This window comes from Protopterus annectens, chromosome 4.part1 (assembly GCF_019279795.1).
Source record: "Protopterus annectens isolate FY-2018-M chromosome 4.part1, PAN1.0, whole genome shotgun sequence".
Classification (NCBI taxonomy): Eukaryota; Metazoa; Chordata; order Ceratodontiformes; family Protopteridae; genus Protopterus; species Protopterus annectens.
In genome coordinates, this window is record NC_056734.1 from 75,193,445 (window position 1) to 75,212,734 (window position 19,290).

The following is a 19,290-nucleotide window of genomic DNA, read 5'->3' on the forward strand; positions in this document are numbered from 1 at the left end:
TGGCAGCCACCCTCGAGGAGGCCTGCACAGCATCAAAACCACATTGCAAAGAATGCTTACCCACTTGTTCAGACACATGAACTAAATCCAGCAACTCTTTACACTCTATACCTTCCGCCAAAGCATCCACCTTAGATTTCAATTGTGAAAGGAGATAATTTTGATATTTTAGCATGTGAAACTGACAATTCAACACTCTCATGGCTAAAGTGGAAGAAGTATACACTTTCTTTCCCCACCTATCCAAAGCCCTTGCCTCTTTATCAGTGGGAACAGGATTTTTAACAACAGAGGCCTTAACACCTTTAGGCCCCTGAGAAATAGTTTCGGGTCTGCCCTAGGACTCTTAAACAGATACTTATGAGCTTCAGGCACCCTATAGTACCTATCAGGTTTAACAGGGGCAGGAGGCAAGGAATCAGGGTTCAGGGAAGCCTCTGCAAAACATCTTCCACCACATTCAACACAGGAGGTATAGCTAAGGGCCTATGCTGGGGTAAAATAAGAATTCCCTAAGCCTTTTCCTGGAATCAGAGTAATCTTGGCCTTCCCATTTAAAGTGCTCCCTCATGGAATGCAGAGTCTCTGAAAATGAGAAATCCTCAGGAGGAGAAGCTGTAGGAGTGGAATCATCCACATCAGAATCAGAATAAGGAGGATACTCCTGCAAGTCTTCCCGCAGAAGACTCAGAAGCCTCTGAACACTGTTCAAAACTCTCAAACTCAGGTTCCACCCTAGGCCTCTTATCAGGAGGGGGCATAGAGCCTCTAATCATAGTAATTAAATCTTCTGCCATTTTAAGCATATGTTTCTTAGGCACAGAACCTGAAGTGCTAGGAGAAGCCCCCACTGAAGCTAAACTTGGCCTACCTCTCAAAGAAGTTTTGGAAACAGAAGGAGAGGCTCTAACTACCTTGGGAAGAGAGGGAAGAACAGACACCTGAGAAGCCCCCTCAGCCTGGCCTACCTCCTGAGAGGGCACATCCTGTAACAGTAAAGTCTCTGCCTGAGACTCCAAAGAAACTCCTGGCAAAACCTCTGGCTCCACTGAGCCTTCTAAAGAACCGACGTCCGGGACTGCCGGTTCATCAACCCTAGGCTTTGCTGTTTTGTCTTTGCGCTTTTTGTACGAAGCGGGCGTCGGAGCATCCGACGGCATTTTATAATTACAACGCTTCCCAAACACTAACCTGGCACAGTCTAACCTTCTCTTAATTGTGCGTTTGTTAAATCTAGCACAAGAGCGGCAACCAACAACGTCGTGCTCAGGCCCTAAACAAGGTATACACAAAGTATGGTAATCCCTATGAGGTATCTGCTTCCCACAAGAAATACAGTTATTCACTTTTTCTGACATCCGGTTAAATACTGAGGCAAGAAAAACCAAAATGTTCCCCAACGGGTACTTAGCCAACTTTGATTCGGTCTGAAACTCCGACTCGGAAATTTTCAGAACGCCAACCTGCACTCGCAAAACTGCTTCTGCATCGGACCATGCGGCAAAAAAGACTGAGGATATGACGTCGGTCATGCGCATTAGTACCCTGATGTCCTGACATCAGTCTAATGCGCCTTGACCGACGTCAGCCATATACTTTGGTATTCGGGCCGACTGGACAGCGGACTACCCAATGGTTAGGACTGCAGCAATGTGGAATGAAGAACATCAGGTGACTGTGTTTATTAAAAGTTACAACCCAAGCAGCAAGCAATGTAAATACAGGCAAGGTTAAAACTTAGTCCAAATTCAGCAGATCTAGCTGACTGTAAAGGTCAGTAGGACTAATCACTCAAAAAGTGAGGATATACTAGGACATCACTATTTACCAATTATTTTCACTTTTTCATCAAAAACAAGTCAAAATCCTTCCTGCCTTGCTTAACCATAAGTTTTCAAATAAGAGTTGCTGCAGTGACTACAAGCTTGCTAGCAGACATTTTTACAAAAAAATCCCTCTAATATTACACTGAGATTTAGTCATAATAAAATGAAAAGACAACACTTGACTTACTTTCCATCTTTGAAATAGGTCTTCAGTGTGTCACTAAAACTTTTGGAATATTTCACAAATTCTTTCTTTTGGTGTTCAAGTGCCTATATGAAAAAAATATGTATTTTACATTTTTCAGTCTCAGTCCTGCTGTGTAACAGTTGGTCAGTCAAACATATTTTCTTAAACTTGTGTGCGACATTTCTGTCATTTTATTTTCCTTAATGAGTATTTCACCGCCAATGCGCAGTTTTGTAGAAATGCTGAAATGTAAAATTCTGAAATCAAAACAACCAACATCACTCAAATGTTAGTGAAACTTAGAAACAAGCACTAACAAGTGTCTTGCTGGAGGACAAGTCCAGCTGTCTTGTCAGGTGTTCTGATTTTTAAAGTTTCAGCAATTTCACATTTTAACATTGTATACTCAATAGTACAATACTACAACATTAAGTATACTGCTTTTCAGAAAGCTAACAGTGCATCTACACATTCCTACATATACATACACAAAATATAAAATCTACATAAAGATTGTTGACATATAAATATCAGAAAATGGTATGTATGCATGTGTATGTGCATAAACTACACACACAAACACACACACTTTATCAGCTATACCTTCCTAGAACAATCAGAGTTAAATCCAACTATGTCCCCTGGCTCTCCACCTATCTGCTTTTAAAAGAAAGATATAAGACCTGGGTCACTTGGCGTTATAATAAACATAACTCAAACTGACAAATATTCCTTGAACTAAGAAATAAAGATAAAAGACAAATAAATGATAAAAAACACCACACTAACATCCAAACTCAACATAACTGAAAGCCACAGAAATTCTGGGCATCTATTAACAAAATTCTACATCCAGGTAAAACTAGTACCCCACCCTCAAATGTAAATGGCACCACCATCAAAATAGCTACCCAATTCAATGACAACTTCACTAATTCAGTTTTTAAACTGATTACTCCATCTTCCACCACTAGTCTTCCAAACCTACATAATCTCTCAAGCAAACAAAACCTACTTTCACAAAGTCCAGTCCCAGCCAGTATCATCTATAAACACCTGTCCAAACTAAAACAAACTACTCTCACAGCAGACAAACTCCCAGCTCAATACCTAGGAAATGCAGCCAAAGACATCACCTACCTGTTTCTACATTAACAGATCCACAGCAGAGCAATCAGTATCGTCCCTCTGGAAAAAATCTCACACAATTCCATTGCATAAATGTGGTTCGTCAACTGAATTATCCAACTATCGACCAATAGCCATATTATCCTCATTATCAAAAATACTGGAAAAATGTATACACTCTCAGATACTAAACTATCTTTTATCCAACAAACTTCTTGCCAAAACACAGCACTGGTTCCGCCCATGCCACAGCACTACCACCGCTCTCATCAGTTTTACCAACACTGTCAATCAATAACGTAACCTAGGTAATCTAGTCTCCACTGACCTGTCTAAAGCATCTGATAAGGTCTCTCGCAACAAATTGTCTTCTCTGAACTCAACATAGATAAATCCACCCTGCTCTGGTTTAATGACCATCTCTCAAAGTGCCGGCAAGCCATTAAATGGATGGACTCCCTATCCCACCTCCTTCCTGTTACCCTAGGCATACCACAGGGTTCGACACTTGGGCCCCTGCTTTTCATCATTTTTACAAACAACCTATACACAGTTACACATCAAGCAAATTTGGTCCAATATGCCAATGATGCCACATTAATCTGATCAGCTCCCTCTCTCCAAATTCTTGAAGAAAAAAATCCAGTAAGCCTTCACCGCTACAGGAACCTGGCTGTCAAACTCAACTTATTATAAATCCAGAAAAACTCAACTCATGCTTTTCTAACCCTCCAAAGCCACTGAACCTGCTCCCCCTTTTAAAATATCTTCTACAAACACCCTCATCACCCCAGTGCCACAAACCAAACTACTAGGGTCAATCAGAGACCAAAATCTCAAATTCGATAAACATATAGCCCAAACCATAACTAAGGTTTACAAAAAAACTCGGCACCCTTTACCATTGCAAACATTACCTGACCACGGGCAGCAAAGCCATCAGAGCTAGAGCTAACCTTATCTCTCCACAATACTCCATTCATTCCCTGTTCTAACCAACCTAAACAAAGGCAACAAACAAATTAACCACTTGCTATAACAAAGTAGCAAAACTTGCTACCAACTCCTCCTAGCGATCCCATCACTGTCAAGCTCTTAAGCAATTAGATTGCCTAAAATTACCCAACTTATTCAACTTTAACCAACTTTCCCTGGCACATCAAATAGTCTACCACCCCAATAAAACAACGGCTTTAACAGGCCTACTCAGGCCCTACAACCACCACAACCAACTGAGATCCACAAACAAAGCAATTGTTGAAATATCCAAAGCCAAATACACAACCGGCAACTCCCTTTACTCAAGAGCAGTTGCCAAATTCTGGAATCCCTCCCCCTTGAAATAAGATTGCAAGATAACAAATGTAACTTTAAAAATCAACTAACGTCCTACCTAACCAATTCCGGGACATGCAACTGTCAAGACCCAGACTAGCCAACTTAATACCTAGTCCTGTCTAATAAATAGCCATAAATGCTGTATGCTTTATAAAGTACTATATCTCCACCTGGCACAACACTTCCACATGCATCACTAGCTCAAATTAACCATCTGTACCTACTTTCTGGGTTCTATTCAATTTTATTTTATTTTAATGCATTTTGTAATGACCATGCTGTAAACCTATGTACTGCATTTTTGAATATTTTTGTATCATGATTACGCTGAACATGACTGTATTGAATGTCTTAAATATTTTTGTATTGTACTGTACTATGTGGAACTTTTCTCCCCAGGCCTCCGCTGAAAACAGGCAATCTCTGCCCAGTCGGAACTTCCCGGTAAACAAATGTAAAATAAAAAGTTATGTACTTACCATAACGTTCCATGTTTGTTGCCCATCTCGCCTACATTCTTGCATGTTGGGTTCGGAGCCGATCTAGGCTCCGACTAGACCTATAATAAAAATCAAGAGCTTCTACTGGCTCGAGGTTAAACCCTATCCCATGATGCTGCAGGCCATATGTATATATATATATATATATATATATATATATATATATATATATATAGTTTGGCTCCAGGAACACAAGATGGGGGCAAGAATGTAGACGAGATGGACAACAAACACGGAACATTATGGTAAGTACATAACTTCTTAATGTTATGTTGTCCTAACTCTCCATAATTCTTGCAGGTTGGGACAGCGTCCCTAGCACCTTTATCCCCGGGTGCCTCAGGCAAAAATATTCTTCAATACAGTGGATCCAAAGGAAGACCTGTTCCGGGAGGCCACATCCACTTTCTAATGACTGATGAAGGTATGAGGCCTCACCCATGTGGCAGCTGCACAAATAAAAATCAATAGGAAGTCTGGCCTGAAAAGCAGAGGGTGTTGAGACTGATCTTGTGGAATGTCCTCTTATCTTCCCTGGTAGTAGTTTATTATTCTTACTGTAAGAAAAGGAAATGCAATCAGTAAGCCACTTTGACAAAGTTACTTTGGAAACTGGCAATCCTTTCTTTTTATCAGAGAAGGGCACAAAAAGCTGGTTGAATTTCTTGAGGTTCTTTATCCTCTGGAGGCAAAAACGTAACTGCCTATGTACATCCAACTGATGCAGTTTATATTCTGCCTTGTCGCTGTAGTTTGGAAAAAGTACCAGGAATTCAATGGATTGGTTTATATTATTCTCCAAACAGACTTATGGGAGAAAACAAGGAATTAGTTCTCAAGGATACCCTATCCTTGTGAAAAATGATATAAGGGGTACAAACAGAAGGAACTTATAGTTCCGATACTTCCTGGTGGAGGTTATGGCTACTAAAAAGAGAGTCTTCCACAACAAATACTTCAAATTACAAGATGATGCGGGCTCAAAGGGTGGTAAAATCAGCGAGGTTAGAACGAGATGCAGATCCCAAGGAACTGGGGGTTCTCTGTTCAGGGGTCTGAGAAGAAAGGCATCTTTGAGGAAAAATTTACACAGACTGAGACATAACAGGAACTCCCATTTCTCCAGCATGGAAATTAGAAATGGCGGCCAACTGAACTCTGATGGTAGCTGCTGCAGGTCCTTCATCAAAAAGTTTAGAAATAAATTTGAGAATTGCAGAAATAGGAGCTGTACAAGGTTCTATGTTCTGCCCAACAGCCCAGCATGAAAATCTCTTCCACCTACTGGAATACAGTCTCCTCGTGGATGGTTTGTGGGACAAGGCGAGAATATGACTCACTGCAGGTGAAAGAGAGTAACATCTGGCTAAAAGTAGAATTGCAGCAGCCATGCTGTCAACTTGAGGGTTCGGATAGATGGATGGAACTCACCCGAAGAATGAGTCAAGAGATCTGCAAATGGATCCATAATCCAAGGTTCCTCCAGCAGATTGGTCCAAAGTAAGAGGAACCAAACTTGCCGAGGCCAGTAAGGAGCAATGAGGATCATAGTGCTTTTTGATGAGCTGGCTTTCTGCAGTACTTTGGGAATTAGAGGAAAGGAGGGCATAGAGAAGTCCTGGGGGCCAATCGTGAACCAGTGCATCCCAGGGTGACTTTCCCGGAGGGGGAATGAGAGCAAAGTAGTTGCTGCATTTGGCATTCATGGACGTGGCGAAAAGTTCGCAGCAAGGCTGGCCCCATTTCTGGAAGATCTTTCCCACAATCTCTGTCTTCAGGGACCACTCGTGAGGCAACAGAATAGCTCTGCTGAGTTTGTCTGCTATTACGTTGCTATCAAAAAACACTGAGAAGCGATCGCCCATTGCCAAACTTGCTGTGCCTCCTGACATAGTGGGTAAGATTTGGTTCCTCTCGGTTTGTTTATATACCATACTACTGACATAGTGGGTAAGATTTGGTTCCTCCCGGTTTGTTTATATACCACACTACTGACATATTGCCTGTCTGAATTGTAACCATTCCCGTGGGCAGAGAGTCCTGAAATGCCTGCAACGCATAAAGCACTGCTCTCATCTCATCTCCAGGACATTGATGTGCAAGTGGCTTTCATATCCTTGCCATAGGACTTAGTCATTCCCAGATAATGCCCCCCCCCAACCCGATCTGGGAAGTGTCTGTGGTCAGTACTGCATTCGGTTGCGGAAAGACAAGAGGGCGATCCTGATACAACTGGTCTTTCTGCAGCCACCAAAGGAGATCCTTTTGGCAAGATTCCGTGATGATAATCTGATGTGAAAGAGGAAGATCTTGCATTGACCACTGAGCAAATAGTAACCACTGCAGGACCCTCATGTGTAACCGTGTTAGGGGAACTAGAAGAATAGCTGCTGCCATCCAAGGGCGCCCGCAGGCAAGTGCAAGGGGGTGCACTTGCACCCCCCTGGAACCGGCTGGCCAAGAAATTAATTTAAATAAAAAAAGTTTTTTTTTTTTAAAGGGTGTTCCTCTTTAAGAACGCCCTTTGCATCCCATCCAGTTGCACAGACGTAACAGGTGTTTGTGACCTGTTTTCGTCTTCTGTGTCTTTGCGCGACTGATGGTTTACGTCCTTTTCTTTCGCGCCTACTGGAAATTTAAATTCAAGAGGACGTTCGGACTGCGCAGATGAATGTAGAAGTGAAAGGTAGGTGTGTGCGTGTGTGAGTTTAAGTGATTAAGAGGTGTGTGTGTGTAAGAAATAGGTAGGTAGGACTCTGAGTCTGTGGATGTAAGAAGTAGGAAGAAGTGTGTATGCGTGTATGTAAGAAATAGGTAGGTAAAGGCAGGTTTGTGAATGTGTGTTTTAAGTGTGTAGAGTATCTATGCTTAGTCATTGATTAGTATATTGTGAATATTTTTCTATCTGGAACAGGAAATTCAATATCTGTAAGCATTTTAATTGTGACTCTATGAGGGTGGTTTATTCTGCATTGTGCCAATTGTGTGATGCATTTTATATTGGCAAAATTTTGTGGAAACTAAAGGACAGGATATATGAACATTTTAATGATATAGTGAAGGGTAGAACCTCCAATGCATTGTTCAGACATGTAGCCTTGAATCCAGGGCACAGTTTTACGTTTGTGGTTCTTGATTATATGGAAAGGGATACCAGGGGATGTTTTTTATTTATGAACATCTAAGTAGGAAAGAGCCGATTTGGATTTTGAGGCTTAATGTTTTGAAAATCCGCAAATCTCAATGATTCTTGTTCTATTTACCCCATATTGAAATCAAGAAATCTTGAAGGATGATGCAGTTGGTCACCTATTTTCATTTAGATCATGGCATTAGGGTTTTACTTTTCAATTTTGTATTTTTTAACTTTTTAAATCTTTTTATGCATATAATATATGTATATATATATATATATATATATATATATATATATATATATATATATATATATATATATATATATATATATATATATATCTTATACATACATACATACACATTTTTTCAGGATGTTGTCAGGTTGATTATTCTTTATAATTATCAAGTGCATTTGGGAAATGTCCCATTGGTGTTTTTTAACATGTGACTAATGAGTTTTGCCTATTTTAATGACTTTCTGCATGTTATTCAACAGTTCTGAAGAAGTTTTTGATTAAGACGAAAGTGCTTAACTGTTGGAGTTTGTTGAATAAAGAGATATAGAAGTTATGTTCTTACCATAACGTTCCATGTTAGTTGTCTTCTTCTCGCCTTCTTCTTGCTGGATGGGATGGGTTCGGAGCCGACCTCGGCTCCGACTCGGCCACTCTAAAGCTCGAGAGTTGGTTCCACCGGCTCGAGGCTCCCCTTATATCCCACAATGCTAGGCGAGAGTTACCTCAGATCTCGTTTGTAAGCTAACCCCAGCTTATGATAGTAACAGTATATAACAGAATACTATAAACAGAGTCCACCTCTAACAACAGGGAGAAGACGGGTGACCTACATCCTGAAACAAGAAATATGCATAATAGCATATAGCTAAGAAAGAGGTGGTAGAAAGAGAGGTCACGATCACAACTCCTCTAGGTCTGTCCAGGCCAGGGGAAGGAGGGTGGGGCCAAGAAGAAGGCGAGAAGAAGACAACTAACATGGAACGTTATGGTAAGAACATAACTTCTATATGTTAAGTTGTCTATCTCGCCTTCATTCTTGCTGGATGGGACCGTCCCTAGCACCTTGTCCCGGGTGGCCTAACGGAACAGACTCCTGAGAACAGTGGAACCAAAATTAGCTCTATGCCTAGAAGCTAAATCCAACTTATAATGGGAAATAAAAGTGTGAGGAGTAGCCCAAGTAGCCGCTGCACAAATGGTGTCAATAGGCAGTCTGTCTTGGAAGGCTAGAGTAGTAGCCAAAGCTCTGGTGGAATGTGCTTTAGGCTTATTAGGCAGTTTTTGGTGTCTAATCTCATAAACAAGGGTAATCAGAGATGTTAGCCATCTGGATAAAGATACCTTAGAGACTGGAAGTCCCTTTCTGCTTTCCGCATAGGAGACAAACAGCTGATCAGATTTTCTGAATTGTTTCGTCCTGTCCAAGTAGTATCTTAACTGACGATGAACATCCAGACAGTGTAATTTTTGTTCAGACCTATTTGAATACTCCGGGAAAAAGACAGGAGGTCAATGCACTGGTTTAGGTTTGATGTTGAAACCACCTTAGGCAAAAAGGACGGGTTAGTTCGTAAGGAAACTCTGTCCTTATGGAACACAAGGTAAGGAGAACGACAACTGAGTGCTTGAAGTTCTAAAATTCTTCTAGCTGATGTGATAGCCACCAGAAAGAGAGTTTTCCAAGATAATAACTTTAAGGAACATGAAGCTGCAGGTTCGAAAGGGGAAAGAATCAAAGAAGCAAGAACTAAATTTAGGTCCCAAGGAGAAGGAGGATTTCTTACAGGAGGTCTGAGAAGAAAAACTCCTTTCAAAAAGGCTTTGCAGAGTTTGTGGGACATTAGGGCGGATTCAGAAATACCCACATGGAAATTAGAAATAGCTGCCAATTGAACCTTAAGAGTAGATGGAGATGAACCTGCATGGAAGAGTTCAGCAAGAAAATCAAGGACTAGTTGGATGGAAGCGGTGAAAGGATCTATGTCCTTTCCTTGTGCCCAATATGAAAAGCGTTTCCACTTACTCAAATAAATCTTTAGAGTGGAAGATTTATGGGAAGCTATCAAAATATCTCTAACAGAGTGAGATAACTGAGGAAGCCTGGCTACGGTTGGAAGTGGAGGAACCAAGCAGTGAGGTTCAGAGAGGGGAGGGAGCGATGAAACTGACCCGACTGATGGATCAAAAGATCTGGAACTAGGTCCAGATTCCACGGTCGCTCCAAAAGAAATCGATGCAGAAAGGGGAACCACACTTGTCGAGGCCAGTAAGGAGCAATGAGGATCAATGAGGCCTTCTGAGCGATAGCTTTCTGTATTACTTGAGAGATCAGTGGGAAAGGAGGAAATGCATACAGAAGTCCCCGGGGCCAAACTTGGACTAGCGTCCCTGCTGGGTTGGCCTGGTAAAGGGAATAGAGTGAAGTATTCTCTGCACTTGCTGTTTTGGGGAGTAGCAAAAGATCGCAGCAAGGCTGACCCCACTTGAGAAAAATCTCTCTCACTACAGAGTCTTTCAGAGACCACTTTCGTGAGGCATGAGAATAGCTCTGCTCAACTTGTCCGCAATGTGATTGGACTTCCGGGGATGTGCGTTGCTATCAGAAAACGCTGAGAAGAAATCGCCCACTGCCACAGTCTGAGTGCTTCTCGACACAGGGGGTATGATCTGGTTCCGCCTTGTTTGTTGATGTACCACACTACAGACATATTGTCTGTCTGGATTGCAATCGTTCCCAAGGGAAGAGAGTGTTGAAGGGCTTGCAATGCTAAAAGCACCGCTCTCATCTCCAGAACATTTATGTGCAAGTGGCATTCGTTTGGTTGCCAAGTGCCCTGGACTGTCCTGCCCTGATAATGCCCCCCCCACCCGATCAGGGAGGCATCCGTTGTCAGAGTAGCAACCGGAGGAGGTGGAACAAATGGTCTCCCCAACAGGAGCTGGTTGGAAGACATCCACCACATGAGATGCTTTTTGCACGCTTGCGTGATCATAATGGTGTGAGACATTGGAAGTTCTTGGTATGACCATTGAGAAAAGAGCATCCACTGAAGGATCCGCATGTGGTATCTGGCCAATGGAAGGAGGGGTATGGCCGCTGCCATGATTCCCAACACCTTTAGAACTAACTTGGCTTTGGCTCTGTTGTTGTTGAGAAGTAGTGATACCAATTTTTGAATGTCTGATATCCTTTGGTTCGTTAGTGTTGCAGACATGTTTACAGTATCTAAATTTAAGCCTATGTAGGTAATAGTGCGACAAGGCGACAAAACAGACTTTTCGCAATTTATTGAGATACCCAGTTTTGACAGACTCGAAAAGTGTAATCTCTGGCCATCAGAAGGAGATGCTTGGTGGGAGCTGTGAGGAGCCAGTCGTCCAAATATGGAAACACCTGGAATCCTTGTCGTCTCAGGTGAGAAGCTACCCATGCCATGCATTTGGTAAACACCGGGGGCAGTGGTGAGACCAAAGGGCAGGGCCCTGAATTGAAAATGACTGGTTCCTAGCCTGAAGCGGAGGAATCTTCTGGGCGTCTGTTCATTTTATGTGATAGTACGCGTCCTGAAGGTCTATAGAGCACATCCAGTTTCCTTTTCCCAATAGGGGAAGAATGGATTGCAGCGTGACCATCCGAAATCTTGTTTTCTTGACCGATCTGTTCAAGATACTGAGATCCAAAATTGGTCTCCAGTCCCCTGTTTTCTTTGGAACTAAAAAGAACCTTGAGTAGATTCCGGATCCTAGTTGGTCTGCTGGCACTGGCTGAATAGCTCTTTTGCAAGCAGTTTTGAAATTTCCAAAGCTGCTATATCCCTTTGAGCGGGTGGAACATCTGGAAGGGATTTTTGACTGACTTGGAAAACGAAGAAAGGGAATAGAATAACCTTCGAAATGATGGACTGTACCCATTTGTCTTGTGTCAAGGATAGCCAGGCTCCTGGGTACAGTGACAATCTTCCCCCGACTGCCTCAGAAGATGGGCAGTCGGGCAACACCTCAGGGATGCTGAAAGGGCTTATCGGAGGGCGTTTCTCGATTGCCCTGGTTCTGCGGACCCCTCTGCCTCTAGGGCGGCGTCTACCATTGTTGTTCCCCCTCTGCCTCTGGCGGGGAACCGACTCTGTGCATCAGGCGAAGTCCCTTGAGATTGTTTACGGAACCACATCTTTCCCCCCTTCTGGCCTTTGGGGTAAGGCCTAGAAGGAGTGGAAAAACGGACTCCGGCGGCAGAAAGGGTCTTGCCATCCGTCTCGCACCTAGTCAGGTTTTCTTTCACTTGTGGACCAAAAAGAGATGATCCATCAAAAGGGGAGTTCGTGAAAGACGTCTTGAAAGGTTCCGCAAAATTGCATAGCCGCATCCAAGCATGCCTACGTAAGGCTACCCCTGTTCCTGCGGCTCTGCTCGCTCCATCGGCCGCATAAGAGAGGAGGCGCATGGAGGAGTTGGAAATAGAATTAAGGATAGCCAGCTGCGTGTTCATTTTCTCTTGGAAACCCGCAGCTGTAGGGTCCTTCAGCATTTCACTCGCTTCTTTGATCAAGTCCCTTTGAAGACAAGTGAAATGGCACAGGTAATTCAGCGACGCATAGTAAATGTCGCTGAGGAGAACATCCGCTTCCGTACCTATCCATGGACCTAGATTCCTTGTTAGGTGGATGGACAGGCACTGAAGGATCAGCCAGTTCCTTCTTTGTGGCGGCAGCTACCACCATAGCATCCACAGAGACTCCTTTTGATAAAAATTCCTTGTCTGATGGAGCTGTGATGAATTTGGAGGGTCTCCTGGGAGTGGGGTCCACTGAATCAGGAGCCGTCCATGCCTTTTAGCAACCACCTGCATGAGGGGGTGAAGGGGGACACCCAGGAGGTGGAAGGACGAGAGCCAAACGCCTCAAGATACACAGATTCGTCCTCCGAAGGGTTGAGGGCTGGCCAATTTCCCCTCTGTTTAAGGATCTCCAGAATGTCTGCAAATGAGACATCTTCAGAAGGGGAACGGGGGGAACCCTCAGAATCATCCAGATCTGTGTCCGACGTGATAGACTCTGACTCCAATGTGCTTCCTCTTGCACTTCCTCTTCCGAGGGGGCTCTTCTGCCAAATCAGGAGAGGCCTCGGAAGAGGATGAAATCCCCAAAGGGAGCTCCTGAGGAGTTGGCTCTCTGCGGTCCGGGATGAGGGAGTGAGTCGACTTACCCTGAGGCAGCATAGAGGGAGGGGCTGACAGAGCCGACTGTGGAGTAGAGCCAGGCTCTAACACACTCCGCATGACCTCGAAAGCACCCCTGTCAGGCAGAGCCAGAGGTCCCCGCTCCGAGGAGCTAAGGACCCCCCTCGGCACCGACAGTGATGGCTCGAGGCCGATGTCGGAGCCGAACTCACCAGCCGAAGCACCGAGAGGGAGAGGGGTCGGACAAGGGTCCGATGCCACTCACCCCTCGGAGCCGACGAGGAAGTCGGCGCCGAGATTCCTCCATGGAAGAAAGCGGAGCGGCAGCGGAGCCGAAGACAATTGTCTCGGCTCCGAGGTGACCACAGTCTAGGTTCTGACACGACCCGGCTCCGAGCTCAAGAGAGTCGAAGGAGGAAGGAGATGATGGACCGGAACAGGCACCGACTGATGAGTCGGGCTCTGAAGCATCTGGGCTAGTGCCTCAGACTTGAGTAGTCGACTCACCACCCTCTGAAGGTCATGATCGGACAACCTCGATGACCTAGAGGAATGAGACCTTTGGCTCCGTTCAGACAGCAGGGGAGATCCTGGAGCCGAATGAACGGAGCCAAGAGAAGGTGACCTAGACCTCTTTCTGGTTGTCGGCTCCGAAGATCTTGTCGGAGCCGACACGGGTACCTCGATAACCTCGGCTCCGGCGGAGCAGGAAGCCACAGAAACTGTGGACTGAGTCTTATCGGCTCCAGCCGGAGCCGATAAAGGCAAGGTTGAACAACCTGAGGTCTCGGCTCAGAAGCCGAAGACCTCGATGCCTTGGAGGGCTTCCCTGTTGAGACAGACAGGGAATCCTCAGGCTTCAACAAGCCTCTCAATATGAGCTTGTTTTTTCTTTCCTGCAGGACCCTGGGGCTGAAGCCATGGCAGACAGCACAGGAGTCCTGCAGGTGCAAAGGCCCCAGACAATAGACACAAGAAGTGTGAGCGTCTGTCAGAGACATTTTCTGACAGCACGCATCACACTTCTTGAATCCGGAGACCTTTGCTTCTTTAGACATAGCCTAACTGGTGAACACAAACACACACTCAAACACACCAGTTATACCCTGTCAGAATAACAAACTTTAGTAAAAAAAATACTAAAAAATAAAGTACAATAAACAGTAGTACACTACACAAACACTCCCTAGGGAAGGGAAGGCCTAAGGCCCAAGGGAAGAACTAAAAGTTCTTTTAACAAGAACGGGAAAAAATTAGGTTCGGGGATAAAGTTGAATGAACTACACTAATTTAAGAATAATTAAACTAAAAAAGGGGTAAAAAGAGTAACTTTTTATAGAAAAAGCTAAAACTTACCAGGAACCGGTAGAATAACCAACCTCGAAGCTGTAGCGGCAAATGAGATCTGAGGTAACTCTCGCCTAGCATTGTGGGATATAAGGGGAGCCTCGAGCCGGTGGAACCAACTCTCGAGCTTTAGAGTGGCCGAGTCGGAGCCGAGGTCGGCTCCGAACCCATCCCATCCAGCAAGAATGAAGGCGAGATAGACAACTTAACATCTGTGGTTACTATACTGAGCCTATTTGTCTGTGTTAGCCTTTCCTGCAGGATATCAGTATCATGTGGGGATTCTATGTTGTTGTTGTGTCTTTTGGCTTTTCCCGGTCAGGGGTCGCCACAGCAGACCTCCGTTCCGCTAATGATTGGTAGTTGATTTTTACGTGCTGAGTTACCAGCCCTGATGCACAATCTTCAATGAAGGTACGCCCATTCACACATGTCTCCACACAGAAGACGCTCTAGCTGAGAATCGAACCGGACAGCGTCTGACTGAGGCGACAATGCTACCACAGCACCACCACCGATTCTATGACCGCTCTTATTTTCCAATCATCTACAAACCTGGTCAGCCAGAGGCCCTTGATGTTGGCCCTGACTTCCAAGAAGTAGACGCCTAAAAGGAGTGGACCCAGCCCAGAGCGAGTTCTCTAGTGACCAGCCTCTTTGTGGAGTTGGATTCCACAATCCTAACTTCCTGGGTGTTTTCTGAAAGTCAGCTGGCTATCCAACTCATAACACAGGGTTTTATGCCTAATTCCATTAGTTTATTTACAAAATGCAAGTGAGGTACTGTATTAAATGCTTTATCTATTCCGAGGTATGCAATATGCACTGTTTTGCTCTTATCCATTGCCTTGGTGACATTCTCAAAGAAGTCTACCAGGCTGAGTAGGTGTGATCTGCTACTGATTAAGCCAAACTGGGTTAGATCCAGTATCTGAAGGTTTCCTATGTCATTATTAATAATTGTCACAATAATTCTTTCCATGGATTTGCATGCGATACTAGTTAGACTTATAGATTTGTAGTTACTATGGTCCACTGATGGCCTGCCCTTATGCAGAGGGATGACCATAGCAGTTCTCTATTCACAAGTCATGAAGATGTTTCTGTAGGCTACAGTTAAATAGTAAATCCAGTGGTCTTGGTGGGTCATATTTTATGCATTTTAGGAGGCATTCTGGGATACTATCAAGGCCTATTTAGGACCTGCTCCCTAGGGATAGCCAGAGAGTTATGTATGATGTTTTTTCCTGGTGGGTTTACAGGGTATGTGTGTGTGTGTGTGTGTGTGTGGGGGGGGGCGTAAAACTGGAGCTGAATGTGCTAACCAGTAGATTTACTATATCGTCTGGCTATATGTAGGTGGCTCCATTTACAATTAGGTCTACACACTGTTGTGTACTGCCTTTGATATGGACATAGCTAAAGAAAGCTTTATGGTTGTCCTTAGCTTGGGAGGCTATTTCTGCCTCAAAACTGGCTTTGGTAGACTCTGAGTTGTTTGTTTAGATTGATGAGAGAGTTTCTATCTTGCTGGGCATTGCACTTCCTAACTTTTCTATGACTTTCTTCCTTCTGTTGTGCACTCTACTGATGCTTGGATTCCATCAAGATGATTTGTTTTTTAAGTTTGTTCTGAGTTTATTTCTGGTAGGACAAGCTGTCCCTTTGCATCTATTAACACAATTGTACATGGTTCTTGTGAACAGTTCAGCATACACAGCTATATTCTCAAGGTGTTTTTTGGAGGGGGGTCTTGAAATTTTGCCAGGTTATCACTTAAAGCCAAGCACCATGCTAACTATGAACTGTGCAGTCAGCATGGTGTTTGCTTTAAACATGTTTTTTCATGCTGTTTGAAGTACTTTACCTGTTACAGGCTATCAATTAATAGTAGACAATTTACCTTAGAATAGTTCCTAAATGTTATGAGGTTAGCTGTTGTCCCGTGCTTGATTTTTATTTCAAAGGAGACAGCTGTATGGTCTGATGTTATCAGAAATAATATTACATGGGGGTGGGGGTTGCAGCATTCTGCCATTATTGTGAGTACCAGGTCCAGTATGTTTGCTCCCTTAGTAAAATCACTGAGCCTGCAAGAATGGGGTCATGTAGTATTCTCAGTTTATAGTGGGGTAGTTAAAGTCGCCCATCACTTTAGTATTGGGTTAAATAGTGAGTGTCTCCAGAAAGTTTAAGTATGAGCTATGGGTTTACTGGGTCACAGAAGGTGACCTATAGCTTGCACAGATATGGTATGGAATTTTGCCTGTGGTAATTTCGATGTGGAGTAGCTCAAGCATGCCATCCTGTCTGACCAGCCTTGAAGTGAGCTTGCTATCAGTGTAGATTGAGACACCTCCATCTTTAGTCCCTGCTTGTGCAGTAGCTGGTCTAAATGTGCAGAATAAAAAACACAATCCGACCAAGAATGAAGTGTTGCCCAACGGCCACAGGACCCGGTTGCCACAAAGGAAGACAAGCTGGTAAAATCCAAAACACTTTAATGTGTTAAAATAACAGTCAAACCAACCGATAAAAACGGCAAAACTAATTATCCCAAGCGCTTTCGCTCGGTCAATACCGAGCTTCTTCAGAAGTTCAGGTTCATAATGGCATTTCTTTACATGTTTAGTGTATATCAATTTTGCGGACAGCATTGGATGTCATGACAGACTTACAATGGCATTTCTTTATATGTTTGGAAGACCAATTATGTGGACAGCATTATGACAAATTTTATGATCGATTTTAATGATTTGGTTTATAGATAGAGATATGTGGTTTGAAACGTAACAGCATTTTTTGGTTTACTACTTATTGCTGCATTCAGTATTATTTGCTTAATAATGGTTTTACGCTTACAGTCAGACTAAAATGCAATGTAATTACACTTTAAACAAGGGTGGGGGCATTATGGGCATGCGATATATTTTGAACTATTTAATGACTGTGTATTTAACTACATTTTCACTTCCGAAGAAGCTCGGTATTGACCGAGCAAAAGCGCTTGGGATAATTAGTTTTGCCGTTTTTATCGGTTGGTTTGACTGTTATTTTAACACATTAAAGTGTTTTGGATTTTACCAGCTTGTCTTCCTTTGTGGCAACCGGGTCCTGTGGCCGTTGGGCAACACTTCATTCTTGGTCTAAATGTGCATTAGATATTGTAGTCTTGCACTGCTGGGATGCTCTCCATGGCTATAAACCATGTCTCAGTAATTGCGCAAATGTCTACAGTCTCCAGGCTGAGGAGAACTTGAAGGGACTGGAGTTTCTTGCTTAGGCTCCTGGCACTGAGAAGCAACATGTTTAAGTTCCCTTGGGTTAGTTTGCTTATGTCGGAAGGTTTGACAGCTTGGCTTTTCCTACAAAAGGCAGTATGGAGGAGGCCAATATTTTAGCCAATACTGAAAAATCTACAGGGAACAGGCACAGTCCATCCTTGGCAAAACAACATGATCTGCCTGGGCATGTGTCTGGGCACACTTCCCAACATCTAACATTCCTACACTTAGTACGCAGAGCAGGTAAAGTTCCATGTGGTGCAATGAATTATGATCAGATTTCTCTGATCTTAACTATATAGTTATGTGTTCTTGAAATGAATGTTATGATTCACCTCATTAGCTTCTCTGTTCCATTCTAGAGGTGAATATCCTGACATCTGGTTCTTGAACATGTAGCAGTTTGTTTATGATCAGAGATTTGATCATAATTATTCATGTTTTCTTAATCATGTCCTGAAATTTTTAATCTGGTATAAGGAGATCCATCTTCATCAAGCAGTATGAGTGAAATTACATTTCCGGTCAGCTCAGCATCTAAACCTTTTCCAGGATATTACTCCATCCTCTTTGCCCAAAATGGCTTGCCATCTCGCTTCCTGTCCAGGTCTCCTGCTGCTCATCATGTTTCCATTGGAGATGGATGCTTTCAAGCAACTTTGCTTTAAAGTTAACTACTTTGTGTAAAACATTGCTGAATTTTGCAATTATCCCATCCTTTTTTGATTGGAATTACTATTTTTGCAGCTTTCCAATCTACAAATCAGGTCAGGTCCATCTGATTTCTTTTTTGCACAGTATTGCTTTCTCTCCCTTTGGCCTTTGCATTCTACACAATATGTTTTTTACTTTCTATTAAACTGTTAGTTCATACATTTAATCTGTCATTTTATTAGATGTTAATATTTTCCAGTACTGAAGCTCTCTAGATCAGTTGCTGTCTCTTGTAGATTTTGGCTAGTTTGTTACATTTATTCCTTGGCTCTTGTCTGTACTTTCTAAAAATATTTTGACTGTGGATAGTCATGCATTTAGAAAGTGTATTTAATGTGGCCACAAGAAAAGCCCAGAACAGATACACTCTTTTTGCTATCTGGCTAAGTGAGGAGCACTTTGAATAGAAATGTGGCATTTGTGCTTCTTTCTATCCCCAGATTACAAAGGACTGAAATAATAACCTTCTTTTGAAAAGTCTTGAGGATAGTTGTGCATCCACTCCTGAAGGGACTTGACCTTGAGAACAGTCTTTGGGTTGACACTATTGGACTCAAGGACTGAGCCTACACTTTTGGATTTTTCTAACCACAAAGATAAAGAAATAATAGACAGAAAACACAACTGAAAGCTAT

At 43.2% G+C, this 19,290-nt stretch overlaps 1 protein-coding gene across 1 annotated transcript in view; it reads right to left on the minus strand.

Annotated features, from left to right (window-relative positions):
• PDCD10 (programmed cell death 10) overlaps nucleotides 1-19,290 on the minus strand; it is a 422,401-nt gene that overhangs the window by 75,740 nt on the left and 327,371 nt on the right. The window contains exon 5 of the mRNA XM_044070001.1: nucleotides 2,014-2,096. Coding sequence (XP_043925936.1) covers nucleotides 2,014-2,096 — 83 coding nt within the window. The remainder of the gene's footprint in view (nucleotides 1-2,013; nucleotides 2,097-19,290) is intronic.